Genomic DNA, 24,473 nt, shown 5'->3' on the forward strand with positions numbered 1-24,473 from the left:
AAGCTAAAGCTGAGGGAGTTGAGCATCACTAGACCTACATGACAAGAAATCCTAAAAGAAGTTCCCCACGCTGAAATGAAAGGATGATAACTAGTGCCTGGAAAACACACTAAGTTTTAAAACATACTGGTAAATGTAAGTATACAGGCATAATGCTCCTATACTGTAATACGGTAATGTGTTAATAACATCTGTCTATTATAAAGGTTTAATGGCAGAAGTATTCAAGGTAACTATAATTAAAATAACTTGTTAATGGATATACAATATAAAAAGATGTAAAACATAATTACAAAAACATAAATGTGTATGGGGAATAAAAGGGTAGAGTTTTTGTATGCAATCAAATATAAGCTGTTAGCTCACATAGACTGCTCTACCTATAAGGTGTTTCATGTTAAGCCTCATGGTAAACACAAAGCAAAAACCTACAGTAAATGCATGAAAGATAAAGAAAGGGGAATCAAAGTACACCTCTAAGGAAAAGTCATCAATTCACAAAGGAAGATATAAAGCACTGAAAAAAACGAATGAAAAATTGTGGTAAGTTCTCTCAATGGAACACTACCACACAATTAAAAAGGAATCAATTACTGACATCTATAACAGCATATATGAATAACATAAATACTACACAAGTGAAAGAAGCCAGACACAGAAGAATATATATATGCTGATTCAACGTACCTGAAGTTTTAGAATAGGCAAAAAAATTAAAGCAATAGAAACCACACAGTGTTGGGGGCAGGAGCTCCTCACTCTATGAGGACAACATTACCCTGATACCAAAACCGCACAAGGACACTACAAAAAAAGAAAATTACAGGCTAATATCACTGATGAACATAGATTCACAAGTCCTGCAACGAAAACAACCCTGGAAGGCAGACCACTTTACTATTACCTCTGCACCACCATGAAGCAAACTGCAATCATTCTTACTCTTCAAGGTAGAAAGCAGAGAAGTCAAGTGAGTTCTCTCAGATAGAACCCACATTTCTCACTCAACTCATTTACTATTTAAAATGAACCTAGCAGCCACTCCTCAAAAACAGTATTAATTCTTCTAATCCACGAGGACAGGCTATTAATCAGCTGACGTTTCTTTACTGATTCAAATTTCTCACCAGTATTAGGTTAATTAAGTCATTTTATTTTAGTACAATCCTTGAGGTTTTAAATTCATTGGGCACCCATCCTCCCGCCAGAATCCCAAGAGGTTTTTCTGTTTGTTTGTTTGTTTTTGCCAAGAAAATCTGAAGTCCTTCTAATGGCCTATAAGACCTGGCCCTTGCTACCTCTCTGGCCCCACCAAACACAGGTCCCCTCATTTACTTCAAACCAGTCACACTGGCTCCCTTACTTTCCTCAATCACACCAGGAAAACACAACTCAAGGTCTTTGCACTTGGCTATACTGACCCCGAATATCCCCACAGCTTACTCCTTTGCTTCCTTGAGGACCTTACACAAATGTCACCTTTTCAGTGAGGAAGGCACCCTAGGCCAAATTAATAAAACTGCAGTTTGCCCAGCTGACCCTCCCTGTTACTCTTTCCTGTTTTTATTTTCTTCCAAAGCACTTATCAGTACTGTCTTAGTCAGTTTGGGCTGAGACCAATTCCAAAGTGTATGTGTATATGTATGTGTGTGTCGGGAGGGGCGGGGTGCACACATAAAACCAACTGCATGCGTATACAAGCAATTCTTGGACACCAGCAGAGTGTCTGAGAGTTAGCATAAACAGGGTGGCTTAAATAACAGAAATTTATTTCTCACAGTTCCAGCGACTGTGGAGTCCAAGATCAAGGGGCTGGCAGAATCATTTTCTGGGAAGGACCACTTTCTGGTTCAAGACCACCATCTTCTCACTGTATCCTCACATGGCATAAGGGGACAAGGGAGCTCTCAGGGATCTCTTTAATAAGGGCACTAATCCCACTGATGAAGGCTCTGCCCACATGACCTAGTCACCTCTCAAAGGCCCCATCTCCAAATACTGCCACATTAGGGATCAGGTTTCAACATCTGATATACAGGGAGATGGGAGTGGGGGAATGACACATGGACAAATATTGAGTCTCTATAGCAACTATCTAACACATCAAATATTTTACTTATTTATATTACTATGCCTTCCCTGTTAGAACACAAGCTCCATGAAGACAGGACTCATCTTGTTCAGTTGTATTCCCAGAGTCTAGACAATGCCGGCACATAGTAAATGCTCAATAATTATCTACTGAATAAAATGACACTAATGTATAATAACAATAAGCTCAAAGCAAATACCAGTTGTTATTTTTCACACAATACTGAAACTGTTTATTGCTACCTTCTATTAAGACATTTTGGTTTCTATCCCAATGCAAATGTACGTAACTGTCATAAAATCACAATACAATCTTTTGCAAAGTGTATTCAAATAAAGATTTTCCCTCAAGTTTTATAACCTAAATTATAATTACCTTATTTAAAGCATGTCCAACATGAGGGTCACCATTTGCATAAGGAGGTCCATCATGAAGACAAAATTCTGTCTTTACTTTCCTTTCTCTTTGCCATGAATAAAGTTCTGAAAATCCACATTTCTGTTTAAAAAGAACAATGATGTCTGAACATCACATAAATACACACTCCTAAATTTTACCATAAGTAACAGCCAGCACTTGCTTATTTCCTATCCCATTTCAATGTATTCAACTCTAAAACACAAATGGCGAGGTTTCTAGAAGTGCGCATCTGAGTACTCATCCCTTAAAACTTTTCTATAGTTTCCCCGTAGGCTTCAGTTTAAACTCTAACCTCTTTATAAAGGTATGCAGGACCTAACAAAGGTTTAACAGCACTAAATTCCTGGGCAGTCTCTCAGCACTCCCTACCCTCCACTCTTGGGTCCAGCCATGCTGAGGGACCTGTAAGACCACCCTCCTCACCGAATTCTTGTTATCCTTTGGCTTCAACACTGCTACTCTTTCAGTTTGGAATGCCACCCACTGCAATCCCACTCCCCATCCTCTACCTGCTGTGTGACCTTGACCCTTGTGGGCACGTCCTTTCGTTTGAAAAAACGTTTATAATATCCAACTTATGAAGCTGATGTAAAGATTATATGAGAAAATATGTGAAATTGTCCCTGTTCCAGAAATACAGAAGGCACTGGATAAAGCACTTTAAAAAATTAGATGGCCAAAACAGGTTTGTGAGTTTGAAACTCTGAAAGTTGTCGTAAGAATACTTAATCTAAGCATATTTACTTAACCAATATATCCAGAATATTAGGGATTTTAAAGACTCTACAATTACACAAACTAACAAGTGAATCTCTGCCCTTAGAAAACTGAGTCTAATACGGGAGACGGACGCACAGTTTCAAAGTAAGCACCGCTACTTAATCCTTCAAACAAGCCATAATTCCAACTAGGAACCTACTGATACCACAAAGGTGAGCTTCAACTTTCCCTCATGATCGAATTTTTATTTATATGCGTTTACTTTTTAACTTACTTTTAAAAAGTAATACTAATTTACTTTTTAAAAGTCACTGGATGAGCGTCCAAATTCGACTTGTCTGTCTAAGCAGAAACTGGGACTTCTATTCCATCCGCACTCTCTGAGCTTCGCTAGTTTCCTCCTTAACATTCCCCCCTGGAACCTACTACCTCCGAGGGACTTGCCTACAGGTAGGTTCCTTCACTTATCTTTTCAGCCAATACAACCTGTGGGAATTGGATGGTTTCCACTAACCTGGTCACGACACCCCGGGCCCAAAGGGGCTGGAGCCAGCGGCCGGGTCCCGCCCCGCTCGGGGTGTGGGTGGCCCGGGCGTGGCTCCGGGGAGGGCCCGAGGTCCCTCCGCCCCGGGCCGGGTCGGGCCTCCCTCCCGAGGCCCGGCTCCCGACCAGCGCTGCGCACAGGCCGGCCCGTACCTGCTGGATCTCCAGCTCCGTGTCGGGCTGCTGGCGGCCCAGCAGCTTCATGGGGAAGCTGGTCTGCGGCAGCAATACCGTGTCCCGGTAACTGCCACTACTCGAGTTCTGCAGCTGGTTACTGGCCCCGGTGACCGACCGCACCAAAAGCTGCCTCGTCGTCCCTCGCCAGCCCGGGCGACAAGGAAGGCGGGGCGGCGCCCACAAACTACGGGCCGCGGCCAGAGCCGCTGCCCCCGGCCCACGAGGGCGCAGCTCCCAACGCATGGCGGGCCCAACCCAGCTCCAGGTGAGCGCAGGGCCTGGGTTCCCGCCTCGGGTCCGGGGAACCGGGAGCCCAGAGAACCTGCGCAAGCCTAGCGGGAGTGCGCACGCGCGCGCAGCAGGGAAGGGGCGGGGAGCGCGGCGCCACATCCGGGTCTTGGCGCCAACCTCTGAAGGGCGGGGCTGACTCTGAGGGGTGGGGAGAGGCGTGGCCGGCTCGATGAGCTCCTATTTAAATTAAAGGGCTTTCAAAAAATATTTTATTTAACTCAATATAACCAAGGCATTATCACGTCAAAATGCAGTATAAAATCATATATGATATGTTAATATGAAGTTATAACTATGATATTTCACCTTCTTTCTCTTCATTCTAAGTCTTTGAAATTTGCTATGTCATTTACCCGGGCAGCATGTCTCCATTTGGACTAGCAACTTACCAAGCTACAGGATATGTTTGCTATTAACTCTGCCATCTTATTTTATGTTGTTATAGTCTAATCACAGTGCCCTCCTTTTTAATATTGAAAGAAAAATCATTGCCGATTCGCTCTGCTGTTCTCACGGCAGGTCTGCATCCCCCACCCCCAACTCACACACATAAATACAGGCAGACACAAGAAGCGTGCTCCTTAAATATATGGTGAAAGCCTAAATGAATAAACAGGCAATTTTTGTTTCTGCTTGTTTGTTTTTCTGTGCCTTAAAAAGCACCAACCAAACAAAAATCATTAATAGAATACATCCTTCCTGGAAGAGAGAAAATCTCCCAGGAATTATCAGCAAGCAAATGAAAGGGTCACAGACCCTTTTAGGAATCTGATAAATGCTTTTAAAAAGGAAAAGTAAGCGCTAGTAAGACGCTTCTGCCCTCTGTTGTGGAGGCAGGGGGCGGAGGTGGGGGCATCGTGGACCGCATAAAATAAAGCCAGTCCACCAACCCCTAGGGGTTCGAGGTTAAGCAGCCGCCGGGCGGCGCAAGTTGGCATCATCAACCCAGGGCACATTTTAAGAGTGAACTGTGCGCATAGGACTGGAAGACACCGGAAACCAGAATGAGTCTTTAAAGGCAGACACACCTTTTGCTTTGACTGCAAGCGGCTGGATCCTAAGGAGAGCTTGGAGAAAACACGGAGAAGCGGAGCTCTCCCGCGGGTCGGAGTCTGACCGGAGAGAACAGCAGCGGTTCTGCGCCTGCGCCGAGATTCCCGCATGCTCAGTGCTGAGGTAGGTTCGTCCCGCATCCACTGATGACCTAGAGAGAGAGTGGGCGCTGTACCGGACGCCGCGAGGGATCTGTTGCTTGATAACGCTCTTTGGGCTACCCCGAAGTGTCCTTCGTCTGATTTTGTCCCAATTTTGTCACCGTAAGTCTCTCCTCTGCGGGTCAGCGCAAGGGCCTTAGGCAGGTCTGAGTAGTTTATTGGTCCCCCAACTCCACTCCCTTGCACAGATACGAAGAGATTCAAGGGATTTACGTTAAAAAAAAATTTACATGCATCAAATTGCCTCTCCAGATATTGCAGTTTCGGACCTATACTCTTGAGCATTTATTTTTCTCTGTTGTTTTCCTGCCTCGGGGTCTTTTTATGGCTATATATTGTAGAGATAACAAGGCAAACCTAAACAGTGGGTTCGTTTGTGCACCTGAATCTAGACTGTTTTACACCTAAATGTAAATCTGATTAAAATAGCGGATATTCTTCCCACTTTCTTTCTTGGTGGTAGACTTACTTAATTTATTTAGTTTCTCTGAAAATGTAATTGCTAGTTCAAAAGATGTGTACATTTTACTTTTAATAAGAGTTTCAAAAAGGGAGGTTTCACCACTTTACATTCTACTGTTAATGCTCAGGCGGCTCTTTCTTCACATTATAGCCAACACCGGGCAAACTTTCTTGTCTATGCCAGTCTTACAAATGAACGATCATTTCTCATTGTTTTAGTTTGCCTTTTTTTCATAACTAGTGAAGTTGAGCATTTCCTGATTTAATGGCCATTTTATTTTTCTAGGAATTGCCTGTTGGTGTCACTTACTCATTTTTCTGTTGGCTTATTCATCTTTTACATATTGATATATATAATATGTTTACATAACAAAAATTAGCTCATTTGCATAGTGTGAAACACTTTTTTTTTCTCATTTCGTCATTCCTCTGCTTTGTTTATGGTACTTTGGCTAGACATTTTCATTTTTATGCAATCAGGTTTATCAATCTGTTCTGTGAGTTCTTGGTTTTTGTCATGCTGAAAAGTCCTTTTCCAAATTTATAAAACATCTCACCCATTTTATTCCCATACGTTTATGGTTTCATTCTTAATTTTAAAAATCTTGCATTGATCTGGAATATACATTGATACAAAGAATGCAAAAAGGTTCTGACAGTTTTTTTTTTAATTAGCAATTGTCCCATTTTTTTTTTTTTGCATAATTAACTTTCCTCTGTGATTTGAAATACCACATTTAGTGAGTTTGGATCTGTCTCTGGAATTTATTTGATTCCATTAATCTGTCTCTTAAATTCTGTCTGGGACTAAACTGTCTTAATTACTATTGCTTTATATCATATTTTGATAACTGGTAAGGAGGGTATCTCTATTCATTGCTCTTTTTAACAGAATTTTTAAGCAGAATTTGCTCTTTTATAGTCAGGTTCCAAAAGATAATCTTAGTATTTTGATCGGGAAATCATTTATTTTAAGATCCTAATCATCATATACTCACCACCTTTATATTGAATTCAAGATACCTCTCCCAGGCTATAAGAAGAAATGGATTATTTGATTCTTGTTGTTTTTATCCTTCTGAACAAGCCCTGTTGGCAGCTGTAAACATTTCTTAAATGACGGAGTGTTAGACTGATTGCCTTAAACGTCATATAACCTTTTTTCATACTCTAAGCCTCAAGTCTAGAATGTTATGAAAAAGAACCTGTTTGGTGATTCAGGGTCACACTGGTTATCACATTACATTCTAAGAGTCAAAAGAGCGTTGCATACAACTGTAAGTATTTTTGGCCTTTAACGCTGTTCAAATGTCCCTGCAGGGTAGCTAGTAATGAGGTCAATCATCATAATAATGATTAGCCAGTATTATTTATTGCTTACCTTGTGCCAGGGACTGATTTAATAATTACACTGTTTTTGAGAAAGCTTTCAGAAAGGTAGTGTTTTAGAACCAAAAAAGTGTAAAACTGCTGGAGGAGGAACTATAGTGGATGCAATCTGAACTGCTGTGAGGAAGTTAAGGACTTGCAGGTCACTTTTTGGCCTTTCTTTGTAGTCACCTGTACCCTCAACAGGTAATTCCTATTTGGGGTTCTTGGAGGGGACGCAATTAAAAAGGCTAATAGGACCCTTTTTAAATTTTTTTTAACAGATTTTGCGTTTTAATCATATAATCAACCCTATTTTCTTTACACAGAGAGCCAAAATTGTGTTCATTTGTTTAAAAAATATGTAAGAAAAATATTAGGGCTAGGGGAGAGCCTAATATGTCATTACTAATTCAGTTTGGACCAGAGAAGCACTTCAGAGAAAATGGTAGAAATATTTTCTCATTTGCTAACTTAAATTCACAGGATCTCTTTATAAATCACTGTGCTTTACATCAGACCTGATGTTTGACACTCTTATAAAAACTGGTAATCGCTTTAAAGGTGCTTTATAAATACGATGTAAATTTTATGGGGAGTATAGTAGGGAGACAAAGCCTGAAAGTTTTCTTTAGAAGGAAATAACCATGGACTTGGCAAACCGAAGAGGAAGTGGTTTAGTTATATATGAAGCCTGACAAGGCTAGGATGATTGCTCAACTGGCTCAAAGGTAAATGATACCTGTGAAAAGTTAGAACACCATACAGTAAGGGAAAATGATCTGCCTTTCACAAACGGCATCTCATAGGACATGGGAACTGCATGAGCATATCACTGTATATTAAAATATCCTCAGTGGTTAAGACATCTGGGTGGTACAGATTAGCTGCCTGAAGACTGCCTCTTCCAGTGCAAAATAAATCAGACACATGGCTGGTCATGGATGTAAGGGAGATAGGTCGACAGAGTGTTTGATAAATTATTTCTCCTGTTTTCTATTTGAAGTGTTCCTGAATTAGTAATCATCATAAAGGATTTTTCCACGTGTCACACCCAGTATGTCAAGAAAATGAATCTAGCCTGGTTATGCTGTAATAAGATAAACAGAATTCAAAGATATAGAAACTCATTTTATTTTTATCTATTCCAGGTAGCTATCAGCCACAGTATGATATTCATTTACTTTACATCAGTTTGAATTCTGTCTTCGTTCTGAAGGGTTTCAAATATTTCACTCAGTTACGTTCAATTATGTATTATCCCTGTGAACAGAATGTGGTTGATAGAAAAAAAGATGTAAAGAGGTTAAAAGGCACATCAAATCAAATATGCAACCATAAATTGGTGGTAGAATGATAACTCCTGCTGAATTGAGGTCGATAATGTCCTTTCTGTGTCTGTGTTGTATTCCCTTATTGCACTGAAAAAATGTCGACTTACTTTGATTTGAAATGGGAGAGTTTTTGTCACAGATTGGTTCCCTGTAAGCACTCTGAGACCAAGTACAAGGATGATGTACAAGAGGTTTTTTAGGGAGCGTTCCTGAGATCACTCATGAGAAATGTGAAGAAAGTAGGAACGAGCAGGGGCCTAGGAGGAGTCGGACGGGGATACAGTCCCAACTAAGGCTCAGCCCGCGCCATGGGCATTTGGAAGCTAGATGGCCCATCAGAATCGGGGTGGCAGCCCAGTTGGAGTGGGGGGTGGCCTTTACACCCCACTGTTGACCAGTTTCAGGTGAAATGACTCTTCTCAGCAGATAAATTCCCAAAGAAAAGGGACAGTTGAAGACCGTCTGCTCGCAGCCCTCTCTACAGCTGGGGAAGTAAGTCCTTCCACCCCAGAGAGAATCTAGGTGGTGTGTCCTGGCATCAGAACAGTCAGTAACGTTGTAGGGTTTGAATTTGTATTTTCAAAGAAGAATTTACCTGATTCTAAAAACTGATTTTTCCATACTTTTCACTGGGCCAGAAGCTACTTGACACTCATTACTTTTCCGAACGGCTGGTCTTCACTCCAATGATCATGTTGCTTGTTCTCTTTCTTTGGCTACTGATGAGGATAGTAGTAAATAACCGGCAGGTTGAATTTTATTTAATCTCTGAAGGACTGTTCACTGATTTTCAGAGACTAAATGTAATCGCATGTAATCCCTCCCCTTTTTAATTACTTCCCCCATATGCTCACATCCCTAGTGCTACTCACATCTCTCCTGGCACTTACCAGTTTTATGTTATAGACATTAGGTTAGAGTATTTTACCTGCCACCCACCAAAATATTAGCTCATTAAAATGAACAAATATTATGTCTTATATTTTTAACCGCTGAAGCACCTTCCCCAGTCTTTGCACTTGACCCAAGTCATACCTAAAACTTTTCCACATGCTCATAGGCTTGCGCCAGGTTTCCCCATGCCTCAAAGTGTCCCACCTGCAGAGAGAAGGAACTCTGCAGAATTTTGGGGGAAAGCTAATGCTGAGGTGGAGTCTTTTTCCAAGTCTCTTTTAGTAAGTATTTATTAAAGAATCTACACAGTTAATTGAAGCAGTCGGAAGTAAGCACTCTCTCTCTATATATATATGTTGAGTTAAATACAGGTAAATGAAACCAGTAGTTGGCTTTGAAAGTAACAAAACGTCTCTCTCGGTTTCCCTTTAGGGCATATCATGGCTTCCAGTCCCACTGTGTTGATGCGGTTGGTGGCCTCGGCATATTCTATTGCTCAAAAGGCAGGAATGATAGTCAGGCATGTTATTGCTGAAGGAGACCTGGGTATTGTGGAGAAGGTACTGAAAGTCTCATCTCGTTTCATACCAACTATTTTTTGTTACTTGAATTTTAGCTAAAAGGATGTAATAATCTGGACAGACTTTAACAGTGGACATAATCAGTGGCTTCCTTATGGAGAGTGCAAGACCTTTAGTTCAAGTGGGCTCCACTTCTGGTTTGAGAAGGACTCCAGGCTGCCTACATCCAAAGCCTTTATTTATGTAACTGGGCCCTCTGACCGCTGTCCAGCTCCAGAGCACTGGAACCAAGCTTCATCGCCTCAAGTAATATATTACATGTAAAGCCATGCAATCCTTAGTGAACCCGACATGTTTGTAAAATCTGGCATTTAAATAACTATCCATTACATTCAAAGCTTTACATTTTTTTTTTCTTCATGGAAAAAAACCCAAAGCAAAGTTTTTCTTTTCAGTATGGTCATTAAAAATGTAGATAAATTAACAGAAAGATAGTTTGTAGTGATAATTGATTCTTAAATGAAATCCCACCATGCATATAGTCTAGTTTAAAATATCATTTCTTCCACAAGATTTGATTATGACTTTACATTATGAATTTTATATGCAAGTTTCCATGTATTAACTTTTTGTTATAATCTTTAAGGAAGATTGTATTGTAATTTTGCCCAAGTGAGAAAATTTTAGGATATGATAAACGTCTTAATGATTTGAAATAGAAACATAATTAAGGCACTCTTTTATGGTAAGTCAGGTATCTAAGGCTATTAGCATAAAAAATATTACTCACATATATGAGTAAAAAGCAACTTAGAAATAAGTTCCTGTGAATTAAAAATTAAGAATAAAAATCACACAAACAAGTGAAATAAATCTCATTTCCCTTTTTGATAGATTTATGGGCTTAATAGTATGGGAAATAGATAGAGGGTATCCTGATTTCAGAAAAGAGATTATAATAGTCTCATTTTCCGCTTTCAAAAAAATGTTCACGGTATTCATAGTATATGACATCTCCCATCCCCCATCCTGAGCCACTGTTAGGTGCACTCATAACTGGGTGAACAATGTTACCCCCAAATTTTATTTGTGACTCACTTTTCAACCTGGAAAGGATTGTTGGTGACATCACAGGATTCTGTTGTGTATATGTTTAACAAATACAATTGTATTAAGTACAACTTTTAAAAATTGATTGAATGCATCTTTTCAAAAGTGTTGTGGAAGAAGAGGCTATAGAAAGGATGCTTAACAAGTTTGTCAATAAAATGAGGCTGGGCTAGTTAATGTGTAAGAATAAGTTTTCAAAACACTTGTAAACTCTGAGAAAAGTGGGCCAAATTCAACAAGGTATTACAACAGGAATAATTATAAAGTCCTCTATTTATGTTCAAGTAGTAAGGGGTAAATCTGACTCAAATGTGTTTGAAAAAGAGGTTTTAGTTGACCACGTCCATGCTCAATGATAAACCAACAATGTAAAACAGCTACTTCAGAAGGCTACTAGTCTTACTATCTTTTTTTTTTAATCATTTTATCTATTATGAAACATAGGAAGTAGAGAAAAACAGCAAAAAGTACAAAATCACCCATCATGCCACCACTGCTTATATTTTGGGTCATATCTTTCCATATTTTTTTTGTTAGCCTCACTTATTTTGTTTAAATTGATTTTATGTTGTGATTCTATTAGATGGACCACTTTGTAGCCGATATCTAAGGAGTAATAGAAATACAGTGTTCAAGTCAGAAAAAAAGTTAATAATCTCACTGTCGTCTCTGCTGGCCAGCACTTCTGGTACTTTATATCCACTTGTTGACACTTCACTTAAAAAGAGACGGGGCAAGATCAGATTTGTCACAAAAAGTATCCAGAATGGTGAGCTCTGGCACCACGTCAGTAGAAAGGGCAGGAAATAACCTTATTCCAGAGAAAAGTTGGGAGAGCTTTCCTCAGAGTTGAATGGCTCCCAATGTGTCTTTTTTTTTTTTTCTCTAGGCAGTGGTCTCTAAACTTGATTTATATATAAGTAATCTTCATATTCAACAATTCTTTTAAGTAGTTTCATTCCATAGATATTTATAGAGCACCTACTCCGTGCCAGACACAATTCTTTAGGAAATAAAGATCTCTGCCTTTGCGGCACTACATTCTAGCAGAATTGTTCTTTGCATTGAGTTAACCAGCAAACTTCAGTGTGGCGTAAAGGGGTTGATTTTCGTAATCATTCCTTATCTCATTACAAAGTGTTACAAACGTTCTGCTATTAAAGATAAAATAATCTGTAAATCCACCTAAACAGGCATGTATAAATTGCACCACGTCCTAATTCTCTGAAAGCAAGGTAACAAAGGAAGTGGTGACTGTCTTTCACAAGCATGACCAGGTGACCTATGGATTGAGTTGAGTGCCATAGGTATTAAATATTACTGCTGTTCATTTTCATATTTTTATAGTTTTAGAAATAAGAATTTTGAAATAAGAAATAATGAATCGTTTTGAGGATCTGTTGAATTACTGTTAGTGAGTGGAACTTATGGAAGGGCAAAAAAGCAATACTTTTAAAATAACTAAAGATACAGATTTTAGCTCTAACTGCCTTGAAAATTTATGAATTTCCTGTCTCTCAACTTGTTTAAGCAAAAGATTAATCCAGAGATGTTATAAAAGGAATTTGTGAACTGGGAGAGAAAATGTTCTAAGTAATTTAAAAGCTCCTTCCCAAACTATAACCACTATAAATCCCATGAGAAAAAACAAGCCAAGAAACTCTGACTCATTTGGTGTTAAGCTCTATGAACCATAAAACAGACAGTGTAATTTAAATGATACAGGTACTTACATATGAGGCATCAGAGAACAACTTATTTCATATTAGTTCTGCTAAAATTTGCATTCTGTGTTGCAGACCTGTGCGACAGACCTGCAGACCAAGGCAGACCGATTGGTTCAAATGAGCATATGCTCTTCATTGGCACGGAAATTTCCCAAACTAACAATCATAGGGGAAGAGGTAAGACTTGTCAGGATTTCATATTTTTTTAAATCTCTGTTTACCATACAGATTTGTAATTGCCACTATAGTGACTTCAAGCATTATATCTAATGTTTTAACAAGAAAATAACTATTGTGTTCCTTGGAATTTTTAGGAAATGTCTGATTTTAGAATATTTTGGTCCATTTCTAGGCCACATGTCTCAATTCTTAACTACAAATGATATGGTTACTGTTATGACATTCAGCATACAAAGTATAAGATGGGCAATGTTCTAAAACTTTGGAATAAAATGGGTTTTATTGTTTCTGGTTTTGTTTTTGTTTTAATTAAGGCTTATCTGCATGCTTGTTCAAAGACTAACACAGTGAAGGTGAAGAAATTGACAGACATCGCATGAAACTGAGTGTAGATGTATCTGATGTCAGAGCCACTAGTTTAAATAAGTTTGTAGTACTTAAAAATTCTTTTCTTTTTAATCCCTGTTCAGGATGATGAAGTGGGGACCCTTTGTAATCAACTTTGAGGAGCAATATCTAGTTGTTTTTATAGTTTTATTCGGTTTGCTTGAAAAGCTCTGAACATAAATGGTGAACAGTAAGGACCAGTGGAACCCGTGATGCTGCGTTTCCTCCTGTGACTGAGGCAGGGGGTATTCTGTACACACGAAGTGGCTTCAGTAATCATCAGTGTCCTCTGCTTTAGGACCTGCCTTCTGAAGAAGTGGATCAAGAGCTGATTGAAGATGGCCAGTGGGAGGAAATACTGAAACAGCCATGCCCGTCCCAGTACTGTGCTATCAAAGAGGAAGATGTATGAACCGTTTGATGACTTAACCCCCTGTTCATCTTCATTTTTTGCCATAGTAAAGGAAATAAAATTTGCCATAATGATAGAAAGTTGGTAGTTATAAAATAGGGGCAACCAGGAACTTGAAATCTTTCAGAACCAACATAGACATATCCAGCAACCATATGGGATGCCTGACCTGTTAACTTGAGGTTCAGTTTCTCACCCTATTGATTTCCTCTCCACTCTAAAACTATTATTAATAATGCTTTTGGGGAGAAAATCTAATTTGTTATTTAGTAGATTTGGTGGTAAAACATTTCACTGGTAATTGGAACTGGAAGGAGATGAACTAGATTGCTACTTTGTATTTTTGGAAGGCCATAAAAATTACCTCCATTGCTTTCCATAATTGCTTAAATCTATGGCTTCATGTAACTAACATACTTCTTTAACTTTTGAATTTTAATTTATTTAACACAAATTCATTGAGCACTTACTGTGAGTAAGGCATTTTGCTCTGTGATACGGAGCATACAAAGAAAAGACGTGGTGTCTTCCATCAGCAGTATGCCCCTACAAATTCATGTCAAGTGTTGTAATTCTAGTGGTTAATGGCCATGTATCCTGAATCATGTTAGGAGTCCTAATATAAAGGAATTTCTTTTTAATCCTACTGCCAATTTTATAAAGCATTCATTTTTCTCTGGCATATATAGACCATGTCCTTAATATATAATATATAATCAGACTGTCATTTTTTTAAATCAGCATTTATATGTAAAAATAAGTAGCAACTACACAATGTTCAAAACGTTATTGGTGCCATTTTAAAGTCTTCCTTGTATCACCGTATTGAGCTCAGGATGTTCATGGCACTGTTTTTAGTGTTCAGGTGACAATAAACTTTTATCAGTTAAGCATTTCATATTTAAATTCCTTAAAATCAAACTTTTCTCTAATTTACATAGACTTATTCCATGATTACAAAACAGTAAGTTTTTCTTTTTTTTAACTATCACAAAAATGACATTGGTTTAAGCCATCCATAATATAACTTCAAAAATGAAAAACAATTTTATTAATCTACTTAGTAATTAATTTACTTAAATCAATTTTTAAATTAATCTACTTAAATCAATTTTTAAAGTTTTAAATGCCTAATTTGGATATTTTCTCTTTTTTTAGCTTGTGGTCTGGGTTGATCCTCTGGATGGTACCAAGGAATACACTGAAGGTTGGTATCTCTTCTGTGTTTGACAGCAGTAGAACTGGTATATGTTTAGTTGTAAACATTTAATCTCCCTCAAATACCACCCCCCACCCATACTACACCACTCCCAGAGTTCTAATGTCTCCCAGGTGAGAATAGCTAACGTTAAACCAGTGTAACCAAAGGGACTATGCTGAACCTCCAGCTCTATTGGGGTGGAAAAACAATGAAAAGTGTGGCTGTACCACCTTGCTCTGCCACCTCCACCATCCCAGGTCCACCCCTCTCACTCCCCTCATCTGTGAGCTGCTAACTCAATTCACAGCCTTACCTTTAAAGATGGGTTTTAAAACACAGTAAAAGATTTCTCCTTTCTGAAATTATCTAAGATGAGAAAAATTAGAAAGCAGCAAATTAAATTAAAATTGGCAACATTGAGTAAGAAGGGCCAGGCTCTGAGCCAGAGTTTTAGGTTTTAGGAACATAGCATAAGCTTGGGTTTTTATTTTTGAAATAAAGATCTATATAGGTTTTCTTATATTGGTTCTCAGCTTCATGGCTTAAAAAGGAAAATTTCTCGTAATTACTAGAGAAAACTCTCTCTGTCCTTGGATGAGACATATCTACAATGAGTGAATCACGCAGTAAGTGTGTGTGTGCTGAAAATGTCTCTAAAATCCATTGAGAAGTAGGGGAACTCTCAGTGTGTGTAAGCACACCTACGCAGCTTGTTTAGATCTCGACCCCCACCTCCAGAGATTTTGATTCACTAGCTCAGGGAAGGAGCTTGAAAATCTGTATTGTAAAAATTGAGCCAATTAATTCTAATGCTGCTTGATAGTCCTTCAAACCCACTTTGAGAGACCTTAATTTAGAGGCTTGAAATGCAAGTCTAGAGAGTGACCTAGCAGGCAGGAGTGAGTTGGGCAGTGGTGGCGTGGGGCACAGAGGAATCTAATGATAGTGGCTGCAGAAGTATGGCTGGTTTATTTGATTGGTTTCCAGATTGTACTAACGAGACCACGGAGTATCAATTCAGTTAAGTGGCCACAGTCCCTACTTCTGTCTCTGGCCCGCTCTCCCTTAGAATCTGTGTATTTTGCCAAAAGTGGGATTGATCACGATGAGTCATTGCAAATTCCTTACCTTTACTACAAAAATAACTCGCGGCAACTGATGTGCTGATGGTGTGTTATCATATGAGAAAGTTATATGATGGATACTCATTCCTTCTGTAAAGGTCTTCTTGACAACGTGACAGTTCTTATCGGAATTGCTTATGAAGGAAAAGCCATCGCCGGAGTTATTAACCAGCCATATTACAACTACCAGGTATTACTATAAATGATACCAAATATTTTGTTACATAAATAATTATGGTGGTATGGGATTCCTAATGTTATCTCATCCAGTGGTTTCTAGCTTGGATGCATATCCAGTCAACCTGGGGGAGTTTTTTCAAAGTATGGATTCCCAGGTCATACCCCAGACGTATCGAATCAGAACCTCTGGGGGTGTTAATGTCAGGAATGCATATGATGTGTGTGTGTGTACACAGACACACTGTATGTACTACAGGCTTTTTTTAGTATGTGCCTTATGATCCAAGTCATAAGCAGAAGTTTGGAAACTACTGATATGCTTGATCATTGAGACACCTGACTTACAGGTGGTTCTCAAAGCACATTGACGAAATGAACCATTTCAACTGGGAAAAGATGCTAGCCATGCTGTTTTCCAGGTAACAACACATAGGGCCTAAGGTACAGTCAGCACTGATAACAGAAGTAAATAGGCTCTTGCACTCTTTTCTCTTATTTTTGTCTCTCTCATCTGCTTTGACTTTCCATTATACTCCCAAGAAATTGTCTGCCATAGAAGCAAGAGACTAATGTGATTCCAAAGCAGGAATATGCCATTAGATCACATTAAATGTTAAAGGAAATCGTTGAGATAAAGTACTTATGGTATTTATATTAGTGCGACCTAGATAGAACTTTGGAGGAACAAAGTAAGCAGAGTGGGGACTGCTACTTCTCAATTTCCAATTTGACTTTAGAGCAGGATTAATCTTTACTTCTAAGGTAAATTTTTTTTTCTGCCAACTGTATGATTATAACTTTTTATTTATAATCATATGCTTCTTAAGATTATTTAGCAAAAATAGTTATGCATTATATTGGGAAAGCCTCTCATATTGAATGGCTTAGGACTCCGTTAATTCTTTTAACATGACTAATTTGTATGCAGTATCATATGCAGACACAGGTTTGCAGCTATCATGTAAACTTTAAAGTAAGCTAATACTATTACTTAAAAGAGGGGCATTTAATTCATAGATAATATTGTACTGCATGGCACCTTTCATCAAAAAAAGATCTGAGTGCTTTGAAGTTGTTAACAGTTTCTGTCACTTCTTTTTAAGATTAGAAAAACTGTATTCATTTTCCACAGAACAATGAAAAGCAGAAGTTAAGGGAACCCAGGAATGAAGCAAAGGTGAGAAAAATAGGTAGGCTTTTGGCCCCACTAGTACGTAGAGAAGAGGCAGGCAACGTGTGGTGCCCCAGGTAGTCACTGTCCAGCCCATGTACCAGCTCATTTTCCTCAGTTCTGCTTCCCTCCTTTGTTACCTGTCTCTTCACCACATTTCCTTCCCGACACTCTCTTCTCCTCTCTTGCTTATGCCTAAAATTTTGTTGCAACAAGTAGACAAGTTGTTGAGCTTTGTGGGTAGTATTCAAGACTGAGTATTCAATTTAAAATCATTATCATCTTAATGGCTAAAATTTATCAAGAGCTTACTGGGTACTGCCAGACAGAAGAGATTCACATGCGTTATCTCATTCTAATGCTCACCATAATCCTTTAAGGAAACCTTTATCCCTGTTTTAAAGAAAAGGAAACTGAGACAAAAAGCTTTCCCTAGTTGGTCAATGGCAGGTCTGGGATTCAGACCCCGGTCCAAGCTTGTGGCCATTACTCTGTATTGCTCTCTTGAGCCGGATATAAAAGACTTTGAACAATCCAGAATTTATTCTTGCTCCTAACAGGTACTGAAGCTGGTAGGCACTCGAAGGAAGGAGCGCAGCACAGTGTGAAGCCCAGTCTGTCTGTGTATCGGAGCTGGCCTCTTATCCATTGTGAATCTTAGTTAACTCACCACTAAGGGGAAAATGTTAGCCTTTATTACCCCTAGACAGTTGTTGTGGAGACTCTGAAAGAGAGAGACAGTGAGAGAGGCTGAGAGGTCAGGACTACAAAGGAAGGCCAGCTGGCTGCCTCGTGGGATTGCATTTACCGCACCACGGCGGCCAGATTCCATGGGCCCGTCCTCTTTGCCTACATATTCATTTACAGAGTTTTCAGGGACCAGAATGCTCATGTCCACTATTTAGTATGCATTCTTTTCTTTTTCAGAATAACTGGAGAGCTGAATTAATAGATTTTTTTAATGGAGGCATTGGGGGTTGAACCCAGGGCCTTGTGCACGCTAAGCACTGCCACTGAGCTATAGCCACCCCGCAACAGATTTCTTGAGAGCATGGAATTAGTCTCAGCAATTAAGCAGAAGCACAATGAGCATATAGAGCCCATCGTTACTTTTCAGATTCCAGTCTCTCCAGTGGTGTAGACTCAGGAGGAAACGGGGGAAGCACACGAATGGATATTGAGCACCAAGTGCTTGCTCTTTGGTTCCTTTGTTGCCCCATTTGCAGGGTGTGCTCTCAGCACACAGCCTTCAGCTGTCAGCCTCTTCGGGGAGTGCCTCACCTGTAAAGAACCACCTTGCCAGTGACACGCCCCTTCCCAAGGGAGTCCACTTCCAGTGACCAGTTATTGGAGGGGTATAAAGGCCTGGCATTTCAACCCAGTTTGGGATGTGTTCTCCTCAATTGGGCACAGCCCTGAAAAGCCATTCTGGCTCCAGAACTCCCCACAGGGTCGGCTGAAGCTGTTGTGTCTGCATCACCGCTCAGTGTCGCCCTCTGTCCACTCACGCTGCCTTCCCTCCCTTCCACATATGTTAATCCCATGGGTGCTCCTTAATAAACATTCTCCCTATCTCAGAGTCCCCTTCCCAGGGAATCCAACCCTGCAACATAAGCATGCTTCACTGTCATAGTGCCCAGAGTACTGCAATAGGGCAAAAAAGATGATGTGTTCGAAAGCATTTTGACAAGTAAACTGAGATGGTACAGTTTAGTGATGAAAATATTGGCTTTGAACACAGTTGAGCCTGACTTTGATTCTTACCTTTTTAGAGTCCTTTTCAGGTTTCTTAATGATTCCAAATCTCATTTTTCTCATCTGCAAAATAAGGATGACAATACCTACTTCATGGGATTGTTCTGGGGACTAAATGAGATAACACATGTAAGACACTTAGTGTGGTACCCGGTACATGTTTCATATTCAGTAAAATATACATCTGTCTGTTTACTGTATTAATATAATGGTATTTCAGTGACTTTGTGTTAATCGTTTGGTGCATCAGGTTTACTTGCCATGAAATACAGGTTATGTTTCTCTAGATGAAGTATAAGTTAAAACAATATGGTGGAAAATTCTGTGGGCTCTGCAAAGGAAAATACAGATTCTGGGATTGCATTGTCATTGCCATTTTACTGCCACAATACTCAGTAAAGTCTTTAACCCTGACCCCATTTTCCATGGCCACTCTTCAGTATTAGCTTGTTCAGTCGCTTTGTCTCAATAGAGCAAAACAGATTATCACCATGACCTGTTCCCATAGTAACATGATCCTTACTGTTCCCTGGACATTGAAAAAGTAGTGATCAATCCATGGTATCTCATTTCCTGGCAACTTACGTACCTTTTGTGAACAGCTGTTTTCAAATACAATAACGAGATTGTCAGATAAATCTGAGAGGAACAGGAATCAGTATATGATATTTGCCTTTCCTGAGGACTCCAGGGAATAACCAAAAATTCCCTTCAATATCTTTGAAACCCGATCATTAACCAAAAGAACAATGAGAATAATCAGTTGATTCTCTCAGGAAGAGTTCTCTGTCGATGATATTGTTGTTGTACTTTATAACATTATCATGTTTTCATTTAAAAAAAAATCATGCTGCTAATATAACTAAATGTTCTATCTGTGGCGAACATTTTTCTCCAAGTGATGACAAGCTTTGCTGCTGTTTCCCCCGCTGACATAGGCAGGCCCGGATGCCGTGCTAGGGAGAACAATCTGGGGAGTGTTAGGTTTAGGTGCCTTCGGGTTTCAGCTGAAAGAAGTGCCTGCTGGGAAACACATCATCACCACCACCCGGTCCCATAACAGCAAGCTGGTCACTGACTGCATTACCGCCATGAACCCAGACGACGTGCTGAGAGTGGGAGGAGCGGGAAATAAGGTACGAAGACCGTCCGTCATTCACTCCCAAATGCAGCTGAGTCACGGAAGGCCATCCTGAGCTTGTGAAAAAATGTGAACTAAGAGTTTAGGAGAAGGGCTTCAGGGTGGTAATTTGCTGTTAAAGACATATTTCAGCAACACTTGAATTTATTTTTAATGTTGCGGTTCAAATCTTTTTTATCTAAGAGAGGGTACTCATAATATAAGTCATTAAGATAAGACCCTGTGCCTCTTGCCAGCCCTTATTTTCTCTTACATCCTAGACCTTTCTCCTACCAACTCTAAGGATGGGCCTCCCTGCTCCTTCCTGGGTACTCCCCCCCATTCATTCATCTAGGCTCCCAACCACCTGAGAAACTTATGAAATGGAACATAGTTTGATCTCCATCCCTAGCCCTGATCTCTTCTCATCTGATTGTCCCTGAATAGCATCATGATGACCTCCTTCAGGTATCTCCGATTCAGCCCAGTTTGAGCCCATCCTCTTTCTACCTGCCCCCAGACGTGTTCCTCTCCCAACCCCTATCTGCCTGATGGCACTGCCATTTTCCCAACTGTTGCAGCCAGGCACCTGAAAGCCACCCTAGATTCCTTCCTTTCTCCCACCCTATCAATTGGGTCCTACCTCTGGATCCTCTTAATTCTTCCCTAATGTCTCTTCTTGTCCATTTCAACTGCCAGTGCCCTAGTTGAAGCCTGTCATCATCCCTCACCTAGGCTTTACAGTAGCTTCCAAATTGGTCTCCCCATTCAAAGTCACATCTTCACAATGCCACTAGAGCAACTGAAAATGCAAAGCTTACCATATGTCACTCCCCTGCCCCCAATCCCTGGATGATTCTGCTTCATAAGAATTTAAAATCCAAGCCTATGAGAATGAGATGTAAATTCCTCTATATCCTGAACCCTGAACACCCCCAGGCACATGCATCTCACACTTGTGTGCCTGGCACAGGGGAGGCAAATAATAAATATTTTTTCAACTGAATGGAATTCGTTTCTCCTCACCTACTGTTTCGAGGCAATAATCAACTATTTCTAGATTTTCTAAAAGCATTTACTTATAAGAGGATGAAAAATGAAAGTTTAAAAATAATGCTATTTGAAAAAACATTTCAAAGTAAAAATATATTCCTGGTATTCACTGAAATATGATTCCTCTTTGGCCCTACTTTTGTAACTACAAAACCCAATTACCTCTTTTATTCCCAAGGGGCACCCTTCCCAGTAGGAACAAAGTTCCCTCCTGTACAGCCCCCACCTTATGTCCTATGAAAAGAGCTTGTTGGGCAGTTGTTAATTTTCTTACATCAAGGACCTCTTTGAGAATCTAATGAAAACTACAGCCTCTCTCCCCTCAAAAAATATACCTGGCACAGTTCTTGGCACATAGTAAGACTTGACACACATTTGCTAAGTGAAAGAAAAAGCTTTTACTCGAAAGTCCACAGCAGGGTTTAATCATTTCAAGGTGTTCTTGAATACAGTGGTCCTAGAAAGAATAACTAGTTGCATTGTGTTCACTGAGGTTTTTCTCATCCTCCCAGGCTCTTCCTCTCAGGTTTTAAAGTCTGAATTTTGCAGTACTCATTATTTTACAGTATAACCGAAAAACAAGCCAAGTGACGCACTGAAAGGCTGATAGCAAGTTACTGTTGGAGACATACAGTTTCTACCAGTGACCTCAGTTTTGTATGAGTATTACAGGAGTTACTAGGATGACTATTTAAAAACTGATATTTTGGTAGCAGAAACAGCAACAGATATGATTCCAAAACAAAGACTTATGAAACTAGCTTGTCAGACTGGTCAGCATCGCACATCTGTCAGGACTTATTACAATGTATACATTATTGTGCTAGTTGATATTTCTGTACCCTTTATGTAACAATGCTCAGATTTCTAATAAAATTTAAAAACTTTAGTTTTTCTGCAACAACTATATATTGCTTTTATAGTAAGAAAGAAAAACAACATTAAAAAAGAAAACTTTAACTTGGAAGCTGCTCAGATATCCTTGTGGCTTCTTTGACCACTTTTCCTCCCTCAGGTCACTATATTATCATGCATGTATCCTATATATTTCTTCATAATACTCATGTTATTGAAACCTGCCAAGGACTTTAACCTAAGTTGAGTCTGACAGAGGAATTGAAATAGACTTTATAGCAACAAGCAGTTTCTCTTATTTGTACCTCAGTCATCTCATGGTCCAGGGGTAACACTGACCTTTAACCTTACAGATTATTCAGCTGATTGAAGGCAAAGCCTCTGCTTACGTATTTGCGAGTCCTGGATGTAAGAAATGGGATACCTGTGCTCCAGAAGTCATTTTGCACGCTGTGGGAGGTCAGTCCATTTTATTTGGGGGAATTTATCGTTCTTACACAATTTTTCTATCATGCTAGGATATAATATTCCAGTAATACTACTTTACCTAGACTCTTAGGATATAAAAGACAGAAGGTTACAGATTATGTAGTCCAACCCCTGCATTTCTGGTTGAGGAAGTAGATTGTCAGTGAATTCATTTTTCTTTAGTTACAGTGTCTCTTTGGGACCTTGCTCTGCATACAGTTAATTAATGAAGCCCTTGTTAATTGATGGCTTTAATGATTTGGGGATTTCTTTCCTTGAAAAGTAAAATATTCATCATCATTATCATCACTCCACTGAGTTTCTTTTAAGCCACCATTGGTAACTATCTCAGTGCTAGTGCTAAAGATCATAGAGTTAGATTTTTTTAATCTGACTAAAAATATATTGCAAATATATACACAGCAAGATGATTTTTTTCAATTTAAAATAGACATCAGGTCACGTCTATTCTTAATCACCTGAGTTTTATTTTATCATTTCTTCTAGCAGAATTTTGTATTGATACTTCAGCCTGTTGCATGCCAGGGAAGTAAAATTCATCATAATCTTCTCATTAGAATGTTAGGTGAAAACTGTAATATAATAGTTATGTTTTGTGAACATAGTTCACTTAAATTCTTACCAAATAAAGTATTACCATTAAATGGTAGAATGAAGAAAACACTTTTGAAACCAGGAATAGTGGTAATGGAATATAGCCAATAGGAAGAGTAATCACCACAGGAAAAGAGAAATTAATTGATACTAAGAAATATAAATTGAAAATGCTAAATGAAATTGTTTTAATCAGGGAGGAAAATACAATGTTTTAGCCTTTTGTTAAGTTTCTCTGTAGCCTTAAATTGTGAGTGAATTAACACTTGACTTTCGTGGTCACGCATTATCTTCCTTATTTTATCCAGAATTATTTGGATATTATTGCATAGGGAAACAAGAGGAAACGACTAGAAACACAATGATCATTGACGTTATGTTGGTGTTTTTTCTGTAGGCAAGTTAACCGATATCCATGGAAATGCCCTTCAGTATAACAAGGAAGTGAAGCACATGAACTCCGCAGGAGTCCTGGCCACGCTGAGGAATTACGACTACTATGCAAGTCGAGTTCCCGAATCTGTTAAAAATGCACTTGTTCCTTAAAGGAAAATCTCACTGACTTAGCCAGGATTTTAAAACTAATTGGATGGAACTGGAGCGCCACCTTTACCTTATTCATGGTTGATCACCAATTTATATTTGGTTACTTAGGAGGAAAAAAAGAGAATTTTTAAATTTCTTGATTAATGAATCAACCATACCAATTCTGACATCAGGAAAATTTGTAAAGTCAGTATATGTCACATTTCTTTTCCTCCTTTGTTTGGAGAAATGAGAGGAAAGTTTAGTTCCAATTGGCTATCCTGGTCAAGTGCTTAATCAACATTCCTGTTTCGTAAACCAGATTTCTTTAGGGGGTGGAACCACAAGTTGTTACCTGAATCTCATTCTTGTTTTTCACAGTAATTTAAAAACTTTTCCTACTCCCATTATGAATACATTAAAATGTCATTATGCATGTCGATGAAACAGATTTGGGGGAAAAGTTTCTTAATAATAAATTATTTAATTGTAGCTCTCTCTGTTATTCATGAGCTTTTTTTATTTTTAAGTATTTGAAAATTAAATACTGTCTA

The 24,473-nt window shown here is 39.1% G+C and overlaps 2 protein-coding genes across 5 annotated transcripts in view; one reads left to right on the forward strand and one right to left on the reverse strand.

Annotated features, from left to right (window-relative positions):
* IARS2 (isoleucyl-tRNA synthetase 2, mitochondrial) overlaps positions 1–5,451 on the reverse strand; it is a 44,150-nt gene extending 38,699 nt beyond the window's left edge. The window contains exons 1-2 of one of the 2 annotated variants that reach the window (XM_064477281.1): positions 5,272–5,451; positions 2,468–2,590 (exon numbers count right to left, since the gene is read on the reverse strand). In XM_064477281.1, coding sequence (XP_064333351.1) covers positions 2,468–2,590; positions 5,272–5,436 — 288 coding nt within the window. In that variant the 5' untranslated portion in view covers positions 5,437–5,451. Of the gene's footprint in view, positions 1–2,467; positions 2,591–3,928; positions 4,303–5,271 lie in introns of those variants that run through there. The other variant, XM_031438399.2, reaches the window with a different exon arrangement.
* Positions 5,281–24,411, forward strand: BPNT1 (3'(2'), 5'-bisphosphate nucleotidase 1). Of its 3 annotated transcripts, none has more exons than XM_031438401.2 (10): positions 5,281–5,419; positions 9,948–10,075; positions 12,946–13,050; positions 13,739–13,846; positions 15,011–15,059; positions 16,276–16,367; positions 17,490–17,534; positions 20,222–20,419; positions 22,665–22,770; positions 23,792–24,411. In XM_031438401.2, the coding sequence occupies exons 2-10, from the start codon at positions 9,956–9,958 to the stop codon at positions 23,938–23,940; spliced, it is 972 nt and encodes a 323-aa protein (XP_031294261.1). In that variant the 5' UTR covers positions 5,281–5,419; positions 9,948–9,955; the 3' UTR covers positions 23,941–24,411. The 3 variants fall into 3 exon arrangements, with proteins under 3 accessions (XP_031294261.1, XP_031294260.1, XP_010991287.1); XM_031438400.2 differs by lacking the exon at positions 5,281–5,419 and adding an exon at positions 5,426–5,559; XM_010992985.3 differs by lacking the exons at positions 5,281–5,419; positions 17,490–17,534 and adding an exon at positions 5,426–5,559.
* Positions 24,412–24,473: the final 62 nt, after the last annotated feature.

The sequence above is a fragment of the Camelus dromedarius genome, chromosome 21 (assembly GCF_036321535.1).
Source record: "Camelus dromedarius isolate mCamDro1 chromosome 21, mCamDro1.pat, whole genome shotgun sequence".
Lineage (NCBI taxonomy): Eukaryota > Metazoa > Chordata > Mammalia > Artiodactyla > Camelidae > Camelus > Camelus dromedarius.